This window comes from Ovis aries, chromosome 3 (assembly GCF_016772045.2).
Source record: "Ovis aries strain OAR_USU_Benz2616 breed Rambouillet chromosome 3, ARS-UI_Ramb_v3.0, whole genome shotgun sequence".
Taxonomy (NCBI): Eukaryota; Metazoa; Chordata; class Mammalia; order Artiodactyla; family Bovidae; genus Ovis; species Ovis aries.
Genome location: NC_056056.1, coordinates 171754620 through 171775075, shown reverse-complemented (window position 1 = coordinate 171775075; position 20456 = coordinate 171754620). Strand labels below are relative to the sequence as shown.

At 38.4% G+C, this 20456-nt stretch overlaps 1 protein-coding gene across 6 annotated transcripts in view; it reads left to right on the top strand.

Moving 5' to 3' along the window:
- Positions 1 to 8201, top strand: part of IGF1 (insulin like growth factor 1) — an 80443-nt gene extending 72242 nt beyond the window's left edge. For 5 of the 6 annotated variants that reach the window (XM_060411609.1, XM_060411608.1, XM_012159642.4 and 2 more), the window contains one exon: positions 1734 to 8201. In XM_060411609.1, coding sequence (XP_060267592.1) covers positions 1734 to 1793 — 60 coding nt within the window. In that variant the 3' untranslated portion in view covers positions 1794 to 8201. The remainder of the gene's footprint in view (positions 1 to 1733) is intronic. The other variant, NM_001009774.3, reaches the window with a different exon arrangement.
- The last annotated feature ends 12255 nt before the right edge of the window (positions 8202 to 20456 follow it).

Sequence of the window (20456 nt, the reverse complement as noted above, 5' to 3'; positions counted from 1 at the left end):
TTGTAAACAGAGCGCATCTCAAGCTCTCCTACATGAATGCCCGTTTTCTTCCCACAAAGGTTTTTTTTCAGTAGCCACTGAGCTAGATATTTTAATAAACATTTTTACACAATGATGTCATCCTCCTTCTATTCAGGAGCTATAAGACATTTTCACCATCAACGTACAAAGTACTAATTTGCTTTTATAAAGGGCTTGTTGATCACTCTGATGTTCCAGGTAGAGCTGAAAACACGTGTAAGAAAAATGATCAAATCCCAATGGGTCTGAGTCAATAGGTATCATTTCCAGTGATTAGTAGTTGACTCTGCCCCAGTTTCTCACCCTCTCCAGTTCTCAGGTCTGAGTGATCTCCAAAGTCCCTCACAATGATCTTGAAATGTCTTAACGATGATTGGGAGAGTGATCATTTCCTTAGCCAGAAGGAAGGATTTGGAGATTCCAGTGCTCCTGATGAGAACCCTTGGTTTTGGTCTGGATGGAAAATGTTCCTGGGAAAAAGGAATCCTTAAACCTCATTCTGCACCAATAATTATCCATTACATCCTTCTCTAAGGGCCTCCTGACTAGAAGGAAAATCAAGAGAAGCAGCACCTGATGTTTATGCATGTAAATGTCATTTCCTTCTGGATTTTATTTTATAGCTTATTTGTCTAAATAAATGTTGCTATTTAAGTATGTTCAAGGATAAATTAATAATTACGGAAGAAGTATAATGACTTGATCCTGCACATTATCAGAGGGTTCATTATATTCATTCAACAGGTACTTATTGAGCACCTGAAATGTTTTGGGCACTGCTGTAGACATGGAGCTGTAACAGTGAGCAGAGACATGTCCCTATTATCATAGGGTTTCTATTCTAAGCAAAACTCAGTATTCCTTGGATAACAGAATTGGTTGTTGACAGGTGAATGGTAGCACCAAAACAAGGAACCCAGAATGTTTAATCCAAGAATAGTTCCTTTCCAATAAAGATTGAATAATAATAATAATAGCAAATAACGGTAATACTTATGTAGTGTTCATGGTGTTCCAGGCCTGTTATAAGTGATTTTATGTTCTAATTTTTTAATCCTTAGTCCTAAAAGGTAGAAGCCATTATTATCCCAGTTTATGGATGAAACTGAGACACAGGAGATTGTCACTTACACAAGTTCACATAGCTAGAAAATAGAAGAACCAGGATTTGAGCACAGACATTTTGTAGATTCCAAATCAGCTACAAAGCTTCCCAATCTTCTACTTCAAAACCTCTGCCTCTCTCCAGAGGAGAAAAAGAAAAAAATGAAAAGTTAATCTCCTTTTTACAGAAACTAAAACAGAACCAAAAGCAATAAAACAATGGAGGATGATCCCAGGATGTGATTGTTTTTCTCACTAGAAAAAGATGTTCCAAGCCAGAAGACTGGATTTTAAAGGATTCCCTTCCTATCAAGGAACCTGTGATAGTGGCAGATGAATAAACACATATTTTTATATGATTACAAAGCAATTTGTGGTCCCCATGCCATCAAGGGTAAATATAAGTAGCTTTAGTGAGGTCTGTCTAAATTAAAAACCCAAGGCCATCCACTTGGTTATGTCTTTCTCAAAAAACCCTGGCCCAAGTTGTCTATTAAACTGACTGGTGAGACATAAGGTATGACGGTTGAGATCCAGTGTTAGAAATAGATAGGTTGGATACATAAACATTCATCAAATTAATGTCACTTTTTCTCCCTTATTTTTAGGAAGTACATTTGAAGAACACAAGCAGAGGGAGTGCAGGAAACAAGAACTACAGAATGTAGGAAGCCCTTCCTAAAGAGCGAAGAATGACATGCCACCGGCAGGATCCTTCGCTCTGCACGAGTTACCTGTTCAACACCAGAAGACCTACCAAAAATAAGTTTGATAACATTTCAAAAGATGGGCATTTCCCCCAATGAAATAAGTAAACATTCCAACATTGTCTTTAGGAGTGATTGTTCAAAGCTTTGCACCTTGCAAAAATGACCCTGGAGTTGGTAGATTGCTGTTGATCCTTTATCAATAATGTTCTATAGAGAAAATATATATATAGATCTTAGTCCCTGCCTCTCAAGAGCCACAAATGCATGGGTGTTGTATAGATCCAGTTGCACTAAATTTATCTCTGAATCTTGGCTGCTAGTGACATTCATTCAGCAGGCTTGTCTAAGTGGTTTATTAATTTTTTATTTGCACTTCTTTCTACGCAACACAGGCTGTTTGTTTTACAGTGTCTGATAATCTTGTTCCTCTATCCCGCTCCCTTCTCCATCCCCTTTATATTTGCTGAATTTGGCCTCCTAAACAGCAGCAGCAAGCAGTTAAGTAGCATACAAGTTTTTAACCCACAAGATTCCATCTGTGGCATGTGTACCAAATATAAGTTGGATGCATTTATTTTAGACACAAAGCTTTATTTCTTCCACATCTTGCTAAAAGATGCATGTAGTTACAACTTTGAGGCCAATCATTTTAGGTGTATGTTTTAAGCATAGAAAGTCTCAAACTCTGAATGGTTCCTTCAAGAGATGAGTTAGTGTGTGACCTGATCAGTACTTCTCTCTTTTTATTTCTTCCATATAGAGCACTATGTAAATTTAGCATATCAATAATACAGGATATATCAAACAGTATGTAAAACTCTGTTTTTTAGTACAATGGTGCTATTTTGTAGTTTGTTATATGAAAGAGTCTGGCCAAAACGGTAAAAGGTGAAAGCAAAACTAAAGAGGAAGCCTGGAGCCAAAGGTGACACAGAGGGGAAGGGTACTCAAAACTCAAACATTTGGGAAAGAAAAGCTCCCCAATTATGCCTTCCAAGAAAAATAAGACACAAAGTCCACTGATAACAAATTTGATTGGCGAGTCCAGAGAGGAGTAGAAAAAGCAGAAGGCTAGGAATTTAATAATCCTGGTTTCTTATTCTCGCTGAAGAAACAAACATCTGACGACTCTGCCACGGACTCACCACTGTGTGACCTTGGGCAAGTCACTTCACCTCTCTGTGCCTCAGTTTCCTCATCTGCAAAATGGGGGCAATATGTAATCTACCTACCTCACAGGGGTGGTATGAGGATTAAAAAGATAAAGCTCCAGATTTTTATCCTGAGTTGTTATGAGGGCATCAAGATCAGAGCCCTTGAGTTGCTAGGATGCAAAGAATTCTATAAACAACCCATTCACAGTATAGCTACAAAATTGATAAGCTGAATGCTCTCGACATGCCAGTTCTTGTCAGTGAGGCCATCCAACTAACTATCTGTTAAAAGCTAACAGTTCAATCTCTTTTAAAACACTATTCAAAATAACTTAGAAACATTTGAATCTACAATTTGATTTTGAATTCTGCATTTGGATTTATAAATATAAAGTGAAAACGGAGAAAGGAAAGAAGGAGAAAAAAAGGTTTCTACAAGTGAAAGGATGGTTACTCCTTTTGTTAGCACATACTGACTCTTCCAGGCATTTACTAATAATCGAATAATTTGTTGTTGTTTAGTCACTCAATCAGTCCTACACTTTTGCGACCCCATGGACCATAGTCCACCAAGCTTCTCTGTCCATGGGATTTCCCAGGCAAGAATACTGGAGTGGGTTGCCACTACCTCCTCCAAGGGATCTTCCCAACCCAGGGATCGAACCCACATCTTCTGCTTGGCAGGCAGATTCTTTACCACAGAGCCACCTGGGAAACCCAATCTAATAATACTTATTTTAATATCATAAATGAGAATATTCATTTTGAAAGCCACAGTTATTTCCTCTCTTTAACACCAAGATTTCAAATGCTGAAATAATAACTAATAAAAAGTCACAAATTTACCTTCCTGAATGTATTTTGTTCTTATCCTTGGAAGTAAATCCATAAACATATATTTTTAAATTTTTTGACAAAAATATGCTTAACTAGAGTTGCAAATTGAGAGACAAAAGTTTCTTTCACAGATAGAAATTTTCTAGCTCATAACTCATGTCTGCTTAGAAGAGTGGCTTTTAGTCCTCTGTGGATGTATCTTATCCATTCAAAAAATTGGTATCAAGAAAACCCAATGATAAGAACGAGTCCATGCTGACCTAGAAAAATATTTCCTGTCTATATATCAAGGTTTTCTTATCAAAACAACAAATCATTCATCATTCATATCTTTTTATCTGCCTTAGAATTTTTTGGTAAAAAGCAACCAGACTTGATTATTTCATGTAAATTATATCCTTTTATTCTTGGAGAGTGTACATGCAAAACAAAAATAGCCCTCCTTAGTTTCCATCCCACTGGCTCACCTCAAGGTTCAGAGGCCAGAGAACAACAGATTTCTTATATCTCCAAACTTATGCAAAAAGAGGCCTCTTTAATGGATGTCCCTTTCAGCCAACTGGTATTTTAACCTCAGTCCACAGTGTTATTTGAATTCAGCACCTCCATCATGCTGAGCTATGTTCTGATCACTGTGGACAATGTAAAAGAAACCATAGGTGGTTTTGCTCTTCATCTGTTTTCTAGACATATGGGTTCTGTGGATTGAGATAATGGATCCATTTTCCCAAAATGGCACTTCTGATTTTTATTTCTTATTCCTAGTGTATACCTTTTAAAATTACTGACTACCAATAACATGTTATATGAAACCTTCTACAGACTTAATGTTTCCAGACATAGGTGAATATATTGATTCTTAAGAGTGTCTATGACTTGTTTGATTCACTAATAATTCTATTCATAAACAAAAATATCCCAGTGAGGAAAGCTTAAATATGGAAAGCCATATTACTTTTCTTATTTTTTTCTAACACATAGTCCTATTCAACTGTATCGTAAATCAGCTAATTAAAAATTAGTTAATTATGCTAACCCGCTATCTTATTTTCAAATTGTTTAAAACTAGAAGTCAAATTGCTGTCAACTCCAAAAGCCAGCTGATCACTGTATAGTACAGCAGAATGACCCAGTATTGACAGAAGGAAGCACATAATATCTTACAACTCAATTCATAAGCTTTACCTTAGAATTTTAAGATGAGGCAATATCAAGATATTTACAAAAGAACTATAAATACGTGTACAAGTGAGCTTTCAATTTATGGATTGATTTCCAGTTTAATTGACAACACTGAATACTTAGGTCAAATGTCCATTCCCAGTTCCTCAAATAATATAATTGTATTATTAGAACATTTTAAAATGAGGAAGACCCACTAGAAAAGTGAAAGCATCTTTCCATCAGAATCCACTCTTCTAGAGATAAGGAAAAACTCTCCCAATACTCACCCTACACACACACACACACACACACACACACACACACACATCCTAAGAGTCCAGTGGAATATTGAGAAGAAATCACTTCCTTGAAAAATCTTTGAGAGGAGAAAAAAAAAAAAAAAAGCCTGGTATCCCTTGAGAATCCTTCCCCTCCTTGGAATGTCAATGTTTGTGTAGATGAAACCATCTCATGCACTGTGGCTTCAGGGTTTTTGTTACTAGTTTATGCACTTGGGAGAATGCTTTAAAATGGAAGATGTAGCACATTTTGCTTTCCCATTTATTGTTTGGCCGGCTATGCCAATGTGGTGCTAATGTTTCTTTAAGAAAGTACTTGACTAAAAAAAAAGAAAAAAAGAAAAAAAAGAAAGCATAGACATATTTTTTTAAAGTATGAAAACAACAATTCTCTAGCTAGATGGCATAAGAAAATAGCATTAGGTCTAGTCACCACCACCTTTCAACTTTTTATCACTTGCAAGCAGTGTACTGTTCACCAAATTGTGAGTTTGGGGGTGCAAAGGCAGAAGATGGAAATTGTTTTAGGTTAGAAGGCTCCATTGTTTTGTTGGCTCTCAAACTCAACAAAATTAGCAATACATTCTCCAATCTGAACACTTTAATTCAGGAGCATGGAGTATAAAAGGGAAAGAAAAAAGAAAAAAAAAAAAAGACCTTATAGGCAAATGGCAGTATTGAAAAGATGATTGAGTTACTCATTGCTTTGTGTGTGTGTGTGTGTGTGTGTGTGTGTGTGTGTGTGTATGTGCTTTGCTCTAAAACATACTCAGCAAGTGGAGAAAATAAAAACAAAGAGAAAAAGACATAGATTCACCTGCTAAAAATAGCTTCTGCCACATCCCCCTTGAGTAGTTCTTTGGCGTCGACTGGTTTAATAGAAGATATTCTCCCTTCACCTAAACATCTCAAAGAGCAGTAGCTCTCATAAAAGCAATCACTGATCTCATTGGGAAGTGTTGGAAAGTATTTCCTTCTGAGATGGGGGTTATCTACTGATAAGAACAGAGAAAAATTTATGAGAAATCGTTGAAAGAGATGGCTAACAATCTGTGAAGATTTTTTTGTTTTTGTTTTTTACTTTATACAGTCTTTATGAATATCTTAATGTTCAAATATGACTTGTTTTTTTCTTCTTTTTTTATATTGGAATAAGGGATGATAAGTTAAACCCACATAGACTGACTCTTTAAAGCTATAGGCTAGATAGAAATGTATGTTTGACTTGTTGAAGCTATAATCAGACTATTTAAAAATGTGTTTGCTATTTTTAATCTTAAAAGATTGTACTAATTTATTAGAGACAGATCTTATTTGGCTCTCTTCGTTAGCAAGAGCATTTCCCTTCAAATCACCTGGGCTTTCCCATTGATGTTTTCAAAAGAATCATCTGATTTATGCATCATTATGGCATCATTTATTTTAAAATTTTAAAATAAAATAAGTGTGATTCTTCATGCCCCTCTCCTGCAATGCTCATAAAGTCCAAAATCTGAAAGGGGCAAAAAACAAGAGAAAATTTTGTTGGTTTGTTTGGGTTTGTTTGTTTTTGATGCTAGTGTTTAATCCTATAGTACATATTTGCTTATTGCTATGTTAATATTTTAAAAGACTTTTCTGTTAGGTATTAGAAATTGATACATAGATATCTTTTTTGTGTGATTTCTATTTAAAAAAAGGAGATGAGATGACTGTCTGAGCTTTAAGTGCGTGTGGTACAGGATAAAGATACAAATTTAAACAATCAAATCCTATCTGGAGCAATACTTTTTGTAGAGAACCTCTCATAGATGAGACAGAGGCCCAGGGAAGTTTTGAAACTCTTTTTTTCCTTTTAGTCCTTATTCACTTAGTATCTGGCTCAAAATTTTGTAGAGGGCTGACCAAACTGAAACCCTGAAATGAAAGGGACCTCTTTTAAAACATACATTTCACCTGTTTTCTTAATTTATGAAGCCACATTGATCTTAAACATGGTCCCGCTTCTCCCCATTCTTCAACTGTCATTGATAAGGTCTTTCAAGAAAAAACCACTTAAAAAGAGAACACAAAAGTTTGAATGTCACTGCCCAATTGAAATGTAAATTAAGATATAGTTCTTCCTATTTAACCCCTGCTAAATCTCACCTGTCACCTTCAAATGGCCTTCACTCTCCTTAGGATATGCTTTTTTTTTTTAATTGCCCAAGCCAAAATGCACTGATGTAAAAGTAGGAAAAATGAAAGAAGAACTCAAAAATCCCTTCCAAACCACCCACTGGCCCCACTCACTTACCCATAGCAAAATCACTACTGTTAATCCCTTAATCTGATTTTTTTGGATATTTATCTTGTACCTGCTGCTAAACACACTGCAGGAGGGACTCTGAAACCTCAAGCCACCTACTCACATCTCTTATCTGTGTCTGTGTATTATTAAAATGTCTATTCAAATATCAAAAACTTTCAAACATCATGCAGCTTGTATTCAGTTTATACAAAGGCCCCAAGTACTATGTCAGACCTCTTTTTGCTGAAAGCGCTAATGAAGTTGAAACCTGGATTACTTCATGTGTTTTGCTTCATTTGTTTTTATCACATTTATAGGCCAAGTGTGATAAGTAAACTTAGAGACACTGAATTAATCTTCCCTGCTACTCTGAAACCAGAAAATAATGACTGGTCATTCATTATATCTGTCTTAATTCAAAACATATTTTTTATTAAAATAACTCTGTATTTGAAATTATTATTCAATTCATTTATGGCAGAGGAATATCGATCCTAATGACTTCTAAAAATGTAACTAACTGAATCATTATCTGACATTTACTGTTTAATAAGCATATTTTGAAAATGTATGGCTAGAGCGTCATAATAAAATGATATATCTTTCTTTAGTAATTACATTAAAATTAATCATGTTTGATTAACTAGTTCTTTTGGACAATGTTGGTGTAATGTGTCATTCCTTAATAATTATATTGTAATGTAGCATTTTTATTAAGATCATTGCAGCAAATAAAACATGAAAACTTACCAAGAAAATAAAACTAATCATACACCAGAATGGAGAGATCTTACAAAATTTACAGGTTATTTTTAAAAATAAATATTTCAAAGAACTTGTACAAACTATGTAAGAGATGTATAAATTGTACGATAGATGCATTAACAATAAAGCAGTTTTAAGTAAGCCATCCCACTCACTGTAATCCAACAGTGAGTTATAACTCATGACACAAAGCATTTAGGAAAAACTTTTCTATCACGCAGGGCACATAATATACAAGCAGCACTTAATACACTCCCATATGGAGAGATGTTATAAGAATGTGATCTCTCAACACTGAATTTTTGTTTCAATAAATCTCATTCTTTACTGAATAGACACTGTGAATATCAAACTCACAGTAGCATTTGTGGAAGCACCAGGTGGAAATTAGTATTGATAATTTTCCTCTTGTTGTTTGAAAGCATCTCATTCTGTTTCCCTTTACTTAAACCCTCTGTGAATTACTGGGAAATTTACCTAAATGTAAAAAAGGCTCACAAGTTTTACACTTGATTTTAAGGAACTAATAATATTACTAAAGGCTCCTGTATCATTTTCCCACCTGGGGCTCACCATTACACTCAATTTCACTCACTCAGAGTCTCCATGGTTCTTCCTAGGACCAACGTGAGGGCTAAACTTGCTCATTCTGCTTGTGCTCAGCACCATGCCTCCTGTGACCATAAGCTTCTAAGTGCATTGTGTACAGCATGTGACATGCGTGTAGCTAATATGGGTACAGCCGTTTCATTAGAAGTTTTGTGGATGGTGAAGTAAGAGGACAGAAAGATGTCAAACATAACTGTCATCTTAGTAAGTTCCCTTCCTCTCTTCTGCAAACTCTCCCAGAAATTACTTCCTATCCAACCCTTCATCTTCTCCCCTTGAAAGAATTTGCAAGAAAATTCTGCTACAGTTCTCCACCACAGCTTTGCCCATGGTGGGAACTGGGGCAGGCCAGCTCACCTTTTATCGTTGCATATGCCCAAAAGTTGTTTCTTTCCTAAACAAAAGAGCAATTCTGTCCCCAAAGAATTGTCTTCTTTCAAGATCATCAAGGTCAAATTATAGTCTCTTTTTAAAAATTATATTTTCCTTCCTATAAGATCTGTGTGAGTGATAAATTATCACCACCCCAACAATTGTTAATATTTGCTGAGCACTAACTATGGATCAGTCACTACACTGAGTGGTTCACCTATATTTTATCATTAGTCTTTATAAAAACCCTATGAGTTTGGCACTATTATGAGCCCTATTATACACATGAGGAAATGGAGGTTCAAAGACATTATTTAACTTGCTGAAGGTCAGAGACAGGCAGAGCAGCCTGAAAGCTGGGTTTGAAGACATCAAAACATGTGCTTTCACTACTTCATTATTCATGCCCCAATCCAGATGCAAAGACAGTTCTATACACTGATACATTCTTGTTCATATTTGGCTGTACAAGGCAGAAATAGAGCTAATTGGACGTCTGAGGGGTAAATTATTTTTGAATATGAACTTAAGATAAATCAGCATTTCTGCTCAATAATCAATATATCTAACTGGGCCTTTAACCTTACCTACGGCCATCCCTTTACAGTCCACATCCCAGTGTCGTTTTGTGATAGCCCTTCCCATCATGCATGTAATCCCCAAGGGAATATCAGTCTCAGCCAGGAAAGGTATGTCTTGAGTCCTTACATAGTTCAGAAATAAACTGTTTCTGAAAAAGTAAAACTAGAAACTGATCACAAAGAATCTTGCCAAGAGCTCTGGCAACAATACACCTATTGTTCTCGTGACATTTTGTCAGTGAGGTCTCAAGAAACAGGGTTGAAGCAAGGCTTCCACAGACAAAAATATGGGCTCCCGGAGTTCATGTTCCTAGTTTCTATATCCCTGTCCTTCTAAAAGGCCTTAGTTATCCCACTCTAGGGATTCCCAGTGGGTATAGTTCTTGCCCTAATGGCATTTGGGAAATGTGCAGGGACATTTGGAGTTGTCAATCAAAATGATTAAGGGGTATTATGGATATTTCTTGGGCAGAAGTTAGAGCTCCAGACACTTCAGGCAGATGATAAACCTATTTATAATTACCTAAGCATGATTTTAACATAAATTGAATTTTCCAGGAATGCTACCATTGTAAACTAAGTGGAAGGTGGTAACTTATTTCATTTGGAACTTTATCAAGCATTGTCCACTGTTGCAGAAAAAGCATCATTGATGGCAATGCTAACTGTGCTATTTGAATCTCTTCATTCTCTCCCTGTATCAGTCCTCGTACAGCTGTCATGTTCATAATTTTCCACATGGGGTGAATATCTGACTAGTTCACTATGTTTTCTAATAGAGTTGAGCTTTAGCATTTCTATTCTGCAATGCAAGTTATTTTGCTACAAACTGTTTTCATTCTACTTTATATTACAGTTCAGGCTTCACTTTTATTTTTGTTGAACTTGTGTATGTATTATCTGTGAATTTCACTTTGGGATATTAAAGAGTATATCATAAAATGTTTGCTATAAAAAGGGGAGCTTTGGGTATGATAGGGCTGAATACAACAATTATGATCCTACCTGAGTCATGATGACAGATGGATGGCAGAGCCTTTGCCCTCTTCCCAGTGAGGCATTTAAAGTGTAGAGCTGAGCTGAAAGCTTGTATCTCCCTCACCTGTTTATGGATAGAGATAAACCTCTTTGGGATCCAATAAAGGATAATGGTTATGGTTAATACAACATCTGTTTTCTAAATGTTCTTTCCTTCACCCTGTGATGGGATGAGATGATTTGGAAAAGAATAAAGCAATCAGTGAAAACAGAAACATATGTAAATTGGATTTGAGACAATAGCAGCAATACATCAGAAGTAAAATTTGACCTTGGATTTCAAGCAAGGTCGGAAATGTGGCCTAGAAGGGAGGTTTCTCTTTATAATGGTTACTACCAGGCAAGTTAAGAGCGAGTAACTGTCCTATGACTTTCTAACCCTACTGCATTTATTGAAGTCAGTGGCTCCCACTAGTCCTCAAACTCCTCCACTTGAGGGAACACTGGGGAGAGGCTCTCCAAATGGAAATTTGGGGGATTCATAGTCTGTATCACAGCAACTTCTCTACATAAGTGCTGTGGCTGAATCCTCCATTCCACCCTACAAACAGAACTCAAGTGTAAGTGTCTAAAGGATGTGAGAGACAAACAGATGGAGAAAGTGCCCCCCTAGAGTGGGAAGGAGACAGCAGTAAGAGAGGCAGAAAGCATACTCAGGATTGTACTCTCACACCTTATTTGGCCCAGATCTTCTAATTCAGCCATTCTTCTAGAATCTAAAATATTCAGAAAAGGTTACTCCAGGACCAATATTCTCTCCCTATTTTTTTTCTTTTTTCTGTCTCTCTCTCCTTTAAAGATCTTTTGGAAATGGAAACATCTCCATTCCTTTCCTGAAGTGAAAGTGAAAGTGCTAGTTGCTGAGTCAGGTCTGTCTGACTCTTTGCGACCCCTTGGACGGTAGCCCGCCAGGCTCCTCTGTCCGTGGAATTCTCCAGGCAAGAATACTGAAGTGAGTAACCATTTCCTTCTCCAGAGAATCTTCCCGACCCAGAGACTGAACTTGGGTCTCTTGCAGGCAGATTCTTTACCATCTGAGCCATTCTCTTAGTTAATATGGAAAACGCTCTTCTGGTGTCTCTAGTCTTCACTGCAGTAGTAAGAGATACAGTGAAATAATTTACTATATATTTATGCTAGAATGTACTGGATGTTCATCTATTTACTCTCATATCTATTTCCCAACGTTCTGTTTATCTGCTCTGTTTCATAAGGAGCTTTATTTTCTAGCTCCTGTTTCTCTGATTTCCAGGTAGGTTTGGCTGACAAGGAGGCACTAACAGCAATAGAGATCAGGAAGAAGGAATAAGCCAGGGTGTTTCCTCCTTTTTTTCTCTGCTTCAAATAGCATCTTCAGCAGTAATTGCAGGCTCTGCCTCCCACTTAGAACAGCACACTGTCCCCCAGCTGGACCTAGATCCATCCACATGGCTTTTCTCAGATGGGATCATGACTTCCTCTCTGTGTCTCCCCAGTTCCAGAGATGGTAGTGACTTCCTGATGTTGCTGATCTCTGGATTGACTCCCATCTCTTATTTGACTACTTATTTCTCCCATCACCTGTATTAAATATCCTCTGCTTAAAATACTTAGAACCATTTCTGCTCCCCTCTCTGGACCTTAACTAATCAGTTCAGTTCAGTTCAGTTCATTCACTCAGTCATGTCTGACTCTTTGCAACCCCATGAACCATAGCATGCCAGGCCTTCCTGTCCATCACCAACTCCCAGAATTCACCCAAACCCATGTTCATTGAGCTGGTGATGCCATCTAGCCATCTCATCCTCTGTCGTCCACTTCTCCTCCTGCCCTCAATCTTTCCGAGCATCAGGATCTTTTCCAATGAGTCACCTCTTCGCATCAGGTGGCCAAAGTATTGGAGTTTCAGCTTCAAAATCAGTCCTACCAATGAATACCCAGGACTGATCTCCTTTAGGATGGACTGGCTGGATCTCCTTGCAGTCCAAGGGACTCTCAAGAGTCTTCTCCAACACCACAGTTCAAAAGCATCAATTCTTTGGCCCTCAGCTTTCTTTATAGTCCAACTATCACATCCATACAAGACCACTGGAAAAACCATATCCTTGACTAGATGGACCTTCGTAAACACAGTAATGTCTATGCTTTTTAATATGCTGTCTAGGTTGATCATAACTTTCCTTATAAGAAGTAAGCGTCTTTTAATTTCATGGCTGCAATCACCATCTGCAGTGATTTTGGAACCAAGAAAAATAAAGTCTCTCACTGTTTCCACTGTCTCCCCATCTATCTGCCACGAAGTGATGGGACGGTATGCTATGATCTTCGTTTTCTGAATGTTGAGCTTTAAGCCAACTTTTTCACTCTCCTCTTTCACTTTCATCAAGAGTTTCTTTAGTTCTTCTTCACTTTCTGCCATAAAGGTGGTGCCATCTGCATATATGAGGTTATTGATATTTCTCCTGGCAATCTTGATTCCAGCTTGTGTTTCCTCCAGCCCAGCATTTCTCATGATGTACTCTGCATAGAAGTTAAATAAGCAGGGTGACAATATACAGCCTTGACATACTCCCTTTCCTATTTGGAACCAGTCTATTGTTCCATGTCCATTTTTAACTGTTGCTTCCTGATCTGCATACAGGTTTCTCAAGAGGCAGGTCAAGTGGTCTGGTATTCCCATCTCTTTCAGAATTTTCCACAGTTGATTGTGATCCACACAGTCAAAGGCTTTGTCATAGTCAATAAAGCAGAAAGAGATGTTTTCTTGGAACACTCTTGCTTGTTTGATGATCCAGTGGATGCTGGCAATTTGATCTCTGGTTCCTCTGCCTTTTCTAAAACCAGCTTGAACATCTGGAAGTTCATGGTTCAATACTATTGAAGCCTGGCTTGGAGAATTTTGAGCATTACTTTACTAGCATGTGAGGTGAGTGCAACTGTGCAGTAGTTTGAGCATTCTTTGGGATTGCCTTTCTTTGGGATTGGAATGAAAACTGACCTTTTCCAGTCCTGTGGCCACTGCTGAGTTTTCCAAATATGCTGGCATATTGAGTGCAGCACTTTCACAGCATCATCTTTCAGGATTCGAAACAGCTCAACTGGAATTCCATCACCTCCACTAGCTTTGTTCATAGTGATGCTTTCTAAGGCCCACTTGACTTCACATTCCAGGATGTCTGGCTCTAGATGAGTGATCACACCATCATGATTATCCAGGTTGTGAAGATCTTTTTTGTACAGTTCTTCTGTGTATTCTTGCCACCTCTTCTTAATATCTTCTGCTTCTGTTAGGTCCATACCATTTCTGTCCTTTATTGAGCCCATGTTTGCATGAAATATTCCCTTGGTATCTGTAATTTTCTTGAAGAGATCTCAAGTCTTTCCCATTCTGTTTTTTTCCTCTATTTCTTTGCATTGATCACTGAGGAAGGCTTTCTTATCTCTTCTTGCTATTCTTTGGAATTGTGCATTCAGATGCTTATATCTTTCCTTTTCTCCTTTGCTTTTCACTTCTCTTCCTTTCACAGCTATTTGTAAAGCCTCCCCAGACAGCCATTTTGCTTTTTTGCATTTCTTTTTATTGGGGATGGTCTTGATCCCTGTCTCCTGTACAATGTTATGAACCTCATTCCATAGTTCATCAGGCACTCTATCAGATCTAGTCCCTTAAATCTATTTCTCACTTCCCCTGTATAATCATAAGGGATTTGATTTAGGTCATACCTGAATGGTCTAGTGGTTTTCCCTACTTTCTTCAATTTGAGTCTGAATTTAGTAATAAGGAGTTCATGATCTGAGCCACAGTCAGCTCCTGGTCTTGTTTTTGTTGACTGTATAGAGCTTCTCCATCTTCAGCTGCAAAGAATATAATCAATCTGATTTCGGTGTTGACCATCTGGTGATGTCCATTGTAGAGTCTTCTCTTGTGTTGTTGGAAGGGGGTGTTTGCTATGACCAGTGCATTCTCTTGGCAAAACTATATTAGTCTTTGCCCTGCTTCATTCCGCATTCCAAGGCCAAATTTGCCTGTTACTCCAGGTGTTTCCTGACTTCCTACTTTTGCATTCCAGTCCCCTATAATGAAAAGGACATCTTTTTTGGGTGTTAGTTCTAAAAGGTCTTGTAGGTCTTCATAGAACCGTTCAACTTCAGCTTCTTCAGCGTTACTGGTTGGGGCATAGACTTGGATTACTGTGATATTGAATGGTTTGCCTTGGAGACGAACAGAGATCATTCTGTCATTTTTGAGATTGCATCCAAGTACTGCATTTCGGACTCTTTTGTTGACCACGATGGCTACTCCATTTCTTCTGAGGGATTCCTGCCCACAGTAGTAGATATAATGGTCATCTGAGTTAAATTCACCCATTCCAGTCCATTTTAGTTTGCTGATTCCTAGAATGTCGACGTTCACTCTTGCCATCTCTTCTTTGACCACTTCCAATTTGCCTTGATTCATGGACCTGACATTCCAGGTTCCTATGCAATATTGCTGTTTACAGCATCAGACCTTGCTTCTACCACCAGTCACATCCACAGCTGGGTATTGTTTTTGCTTTGGCTCCATCCCTTCATTCTTTCTAGAGTTATTTCTCCACTGATCTCCAGTAGCATATTGGGCACCTAGGGCTTCCCTGGTGGCTCAGAGGTTAAAGCATCTGCCTCCAATGCAGGAGACCGGGTTCGATCCCTGGGTCAGGAAGATCCCCTGGAGAAGGAAATGGCAACCCACTCCAGTATTCTTGCTTGGAGAATCTCATGGACGGAGGAGCCTGGTAGGCTACAGTCCACGGGGTTGCAAAGAGTCGGACAGGACTGAGTGACTTCACTTTCACTTTCACTGACCTGGGGAGTTTCTCTCTCAGTATCCTATCATTTTGCCTTTTCATACTGTTCATGGGGCTCTCAAGGCAAGAATACTGAAGTAGTTTGCCATTCCCTTCTCCAGTGGACCACATTCTGCCAGACCTCTCCACCATGACCCACCCAGCTTGGGTTGCCCCGCTGGCATGGCTTGGTTTCATTGAGTTAGACAAGGCTGTGGTCCTAGTGTGATTAGATTGACTAGAGTTCTGTGAGTATGGTTTCAGTGTGTCCATCCTCTGATGCCCTCTTGCAACACCTACCATCTTACTTGGGTTTCTCTTACCTTGGGCGTGGGGTATCTCTTCACGGCTGCTCCAGCAAAGCACAGCCACTGCTCCTTACCTTGGATGAGGGGTATCTCCTCACCGCTGCCCTTCCTGCCTGACCTTCAATGTGGGATGGCTCCTCTAGGCCCTCCTGTGCCCATGCAGCCACCACTCCTTGGACGCGGGGTGGCTCGGCTGTCGCCCCTGACCTCAGACATGGGGTAGCTCCTCCCGGCCGCCATCCTTGTGATTCAAAGGGAATCATTTGAAAACTTGACATGAATATAATCTCAGACTAAAGAGCAGTCTCTTAAATTTAATAAATAAATCTTTATGGTAAATTCATCACATCATCTCAATTTATCCATTTCATCTATTTGGTTTTTCTATGGCTGAAAACACTGGCACAGCCCAGCACTAATCAGCTCCTCAGTTCTTGTTGATACTTTTGTTGTCACTACTTCTACTATTATTATTAGGAATGACAGTACTTATTAAGGATCTAAGATATTCAAGGCACAATTCTCTCCACGGGCTTTGTCACACTCTTTTCCATGTACACTCTGACTCATGGCCCCAACTATTCTGAAGAAGTGACCACCTCCTCCCCTAATTTTACTCTGACTTAGCATTTCAGGGGGAAAGTAATGTTTGAGCCAAAAAAAAAAAATCCTTATACTACAAAAGCGAATGTAAAAGTTCAAGTCTAACATTTTCTTGCTGTGTCACTTTAATCCTTTCTCTTTCCTCTCCCTAGCCCAGCCCATCCCAGTCAGCACAGTGACAAAGTTTCCATATAATGATTTTTAACTATTTATATGATATTTTCAGGCCCTTCCTAAATAATACCAAGACATTTAATATAAGTAATTCAAAGAAACAATGCAAATAAGTCAGTTATTTGTCATCATGCAAAATCTCCATTGGCTTTTATTTTTCAATAATTTCTCAACCAGTTTTACTGGCTTTTTCAGCACATACCTTCAATTATTCCGCCTTTTACTTTTAGTCATATTTGTTCCAATTCATATTCTAAGTCATCATGATTACTCTTAGCAATTACTATTAAATGATATTTGATGGTCTGGTCTCTTACTTCTCAGTTTTTTCAGTTTTCCATAATATCAAATAATAGAAATATCCTTCATGAGGCAAACACATCCCTGAAAGAGAAGAGAATATATTTTCAAGTCTTCTTAAGCTGTAAGAATTTATTTTTTATCTTTCATTGTGTGTGTAACATTATTCCGAATCCTCTTTGGGGTTACTCCTGCAGGACCCAAGGGGTGTATCAGTCACTGGAAAAGCAACTTGAGAATCTCTGGGATTGATTTTTCAAAATGCGGTGTCCACAGAAACAGACCTCAGATACTATCCCAGCAAGCGCTGGCAACTCTACACTTCTGTGGAAGATGCCTTCTGTGGGTTTGCCCAGCTGCTGTCTGTGGAGACCATCACTCTTAAACACAGCACATTCTATGCTGTATCCTTGTATGACTATTGCAAGAATTCTGAGTGTAGAGTTGTATTTCCCAGAAAGAGTACATAGCAAGCTAAAAGCAGCTGGATAAGATAAGGAAAATCAGTGAAAGTTTTGCTTAGAGGCTCTGGGGCATGTTTAAGCCCTCCAGGGTTTATTTGTTTAGTATTAATAAGCCAATTCTAAAAGTCAAATAGATAAAACTCCAAAACTCATAAGTAAACTCTTGCACTGAGTACCACATATTCCTGGATCAGTACACTGCTTTTTACCTAGGAAGTAAATGAATGTGGGAACCAGATGTGGGTGGCCATCACCAGGACAGTTCCATGTGCATTTGGTCAGGTTATTGCCTCTGAAAATCTGACCTCTGTCCCACTAGCTGAGGGAGGAAGGAAGACTAAGCTTTTTGAAGAGGCATCCCAAATAAACCCACGTGGAGCCATTCTTCCAGTAGTTTTAATGATTTGCAAACAACCACTCACACTTTCTCACTGGGCCCCCTGGAGACCCATGCTACGTAGTTTAGAGACAGGCAGACAGGATTAAGGGTAAGGTCTGTGAACCATGGAACACAATTTTCCTCTCCGTGAAATGAACTGGCCCTTCTGGGGATCAAACCTATGACCTTGTGCTCATTAGCGCTCTACTCCAACCATGCTCAAAACAAATATAAGTTTGAAGCCAGAGGAGCTTCAAACCACACTTAAGAATGTAATCAACAGAGCCACAGGGAAACACATAAAGTAAACACTTTGTATATAGGCAAAAAGAACAGACGTTTTGGAAAGTGCCTACATTTTCTGAATCCCTTAGTCATCTGAAGGCTTACTGGAAATTTCCACTTGGATATCTTCCATCATTTTGACTTCAACCATTTTCCTCCCTCAGCCCCCACCCCTGAAAGGAATTTACCATTTGGAACTTTCAGTTTATGGCACCATCACTCAGTCAACCAAGTTCAGAAACTTGGAGCTGTCCTTAGCAACACATTCGATCATCCAATGCATATTTAGTCCAAAACAAAATTCATTAAGGCCTTTATTTAAACATCTCTCATCTCTCTTCTCCTGCCTATCCCCAGAAGCATCACCACAATCCAAACCTCATCACCTTCTGGTTATGATAACTGCCTAGCAGCTTTTGCTTCTCTGATCCATTTTATATACCATTTGTAAAATTCTGCTTTGTACACCTCTCAGAAACTTCAGTGGCTACTGTTCCAACTTGATATCTTCCATTTTCCCGAAATCTATTACAACTAAACTACTTCTGTTCATCTCCATCTTTGCATATGCCCCTCTTTTCTAAATATTCAAAGGCTAGCCACCATTAAAGACACAGTGCATATTTCATTTCTGTCTTTCTAGGCTACTTGAAACCCTATAGATCTATCTCTTTTGAACTCTTGGACCCCACATTAGCAGTACTATTCATTAGGACTTTAATTCTCTAATAATCTATCATGATGTTATTTCTTCTTCTATGGAACACTTGTCTATCAATCATATTGTAAATCTCTGAAGGCAGAGATTTGGCTTTTAACCCACAGGTATTTACTGAGCCTTAATGTATGAACAATACTATCCTGGGAATATAATAATGAACAAAAGAGACTTACATTATAATAAGAGGAATATGGACAGTAGACAAATATATGAACAAGATGCTTTCAAATAGTGGAGAAAACAAGAGGGCAATTCAAGAAAACATGGATCAAATCAGTATTACTAATTCATCTCTTTTCTGGGGCCAAGCAATCCAATGGAGAAGTCGAATTCTTACAAAATGAATTATTACCCCGTTTTGCCTTGGGTTCACTTTTCCTCTAGCTTCTCTCCCTTAACAAAGTCCATCCTGTCATCTGGTTTTCTCCACCATGAAGATGATGCTAGACTGATCTCTTTTCTGGAATTCAGTCATTATAATCCACTGCCTGACAATCACCTCCACCTAGAACTGTCCAGTACAGCAGCCACTGGACAGCAGGTTGAAATTGGGATATGTTGTAGGTATAAAACATGTACTAGATTTCAAAGAGCATGAAAATATATTAGTATTTTTGGCATTTTTATATTGACTAAGTGTCGACACAATAATATTTTGGCATTAAGTAAAATATATTATCAAAATCAGTTTCATCTGTTTCTCTTTACTTTTTTAAATGTGACTGCTAGAAAATGTTTTAATGACACATGGCTTACATTTGTGTCTCTCATTGTATTTCTATCAGACAGTGTTTACCCGGAAGATCTATGAAACATTCAATAGATATTGAGCACTCACTGTATGCTAGGCATGATTCTACTTGATACCTAACTTCTAGTATTGCTAGTACTTCAGTTCAAACTGAAGGTGTCTTTTCCTTTCCCCAAGGCTACTCTGTATGTTCGCTTTCCTGTGGATTACATGTGTTTTGTATTGCAGCCCCATAGACTGTAGCCCGCCAGGCTCCTCTGCTCATGGAATTTTCCAGGCAAGAATACTGGAGTGGGTTGCCATTTCCTTCTCCAGGGGATCTTGCCTACCCAGAGATTGAACCCTCACTTCTTGAATCTTCTGCAGTGGCGGGTGGATACTTTACCATTAGTGCCACCTGGGAAGCTGATATGTTGGCCTTCCTATCTTTGTTAATGATTCTGTCCCAATTTTTCCAAGTTAGGAAGTCAGGTATCTTTATTTTCTTTTTCACAGCTCATCATTTGCCAAATCTTGTTATGTTTCCTCTGTAGCACGGTCTCTATTTCCTCCCTCCCTTCTGTTCTCATACCACTGTTGTTGATGTCTCTCGAAGAATAATTTAGTAAGATTTCTGCTCCTGTTGGGCTTCCCTTGTGGCTCAGAAGTAAAGAATCTGCCTGCAATGCAGGAGACGCAGGAGATGTGGGTTCGATCCTCTGGAGGAGGGCATGGAAACCCACTCCAGTATTTTTCCTGGAGAA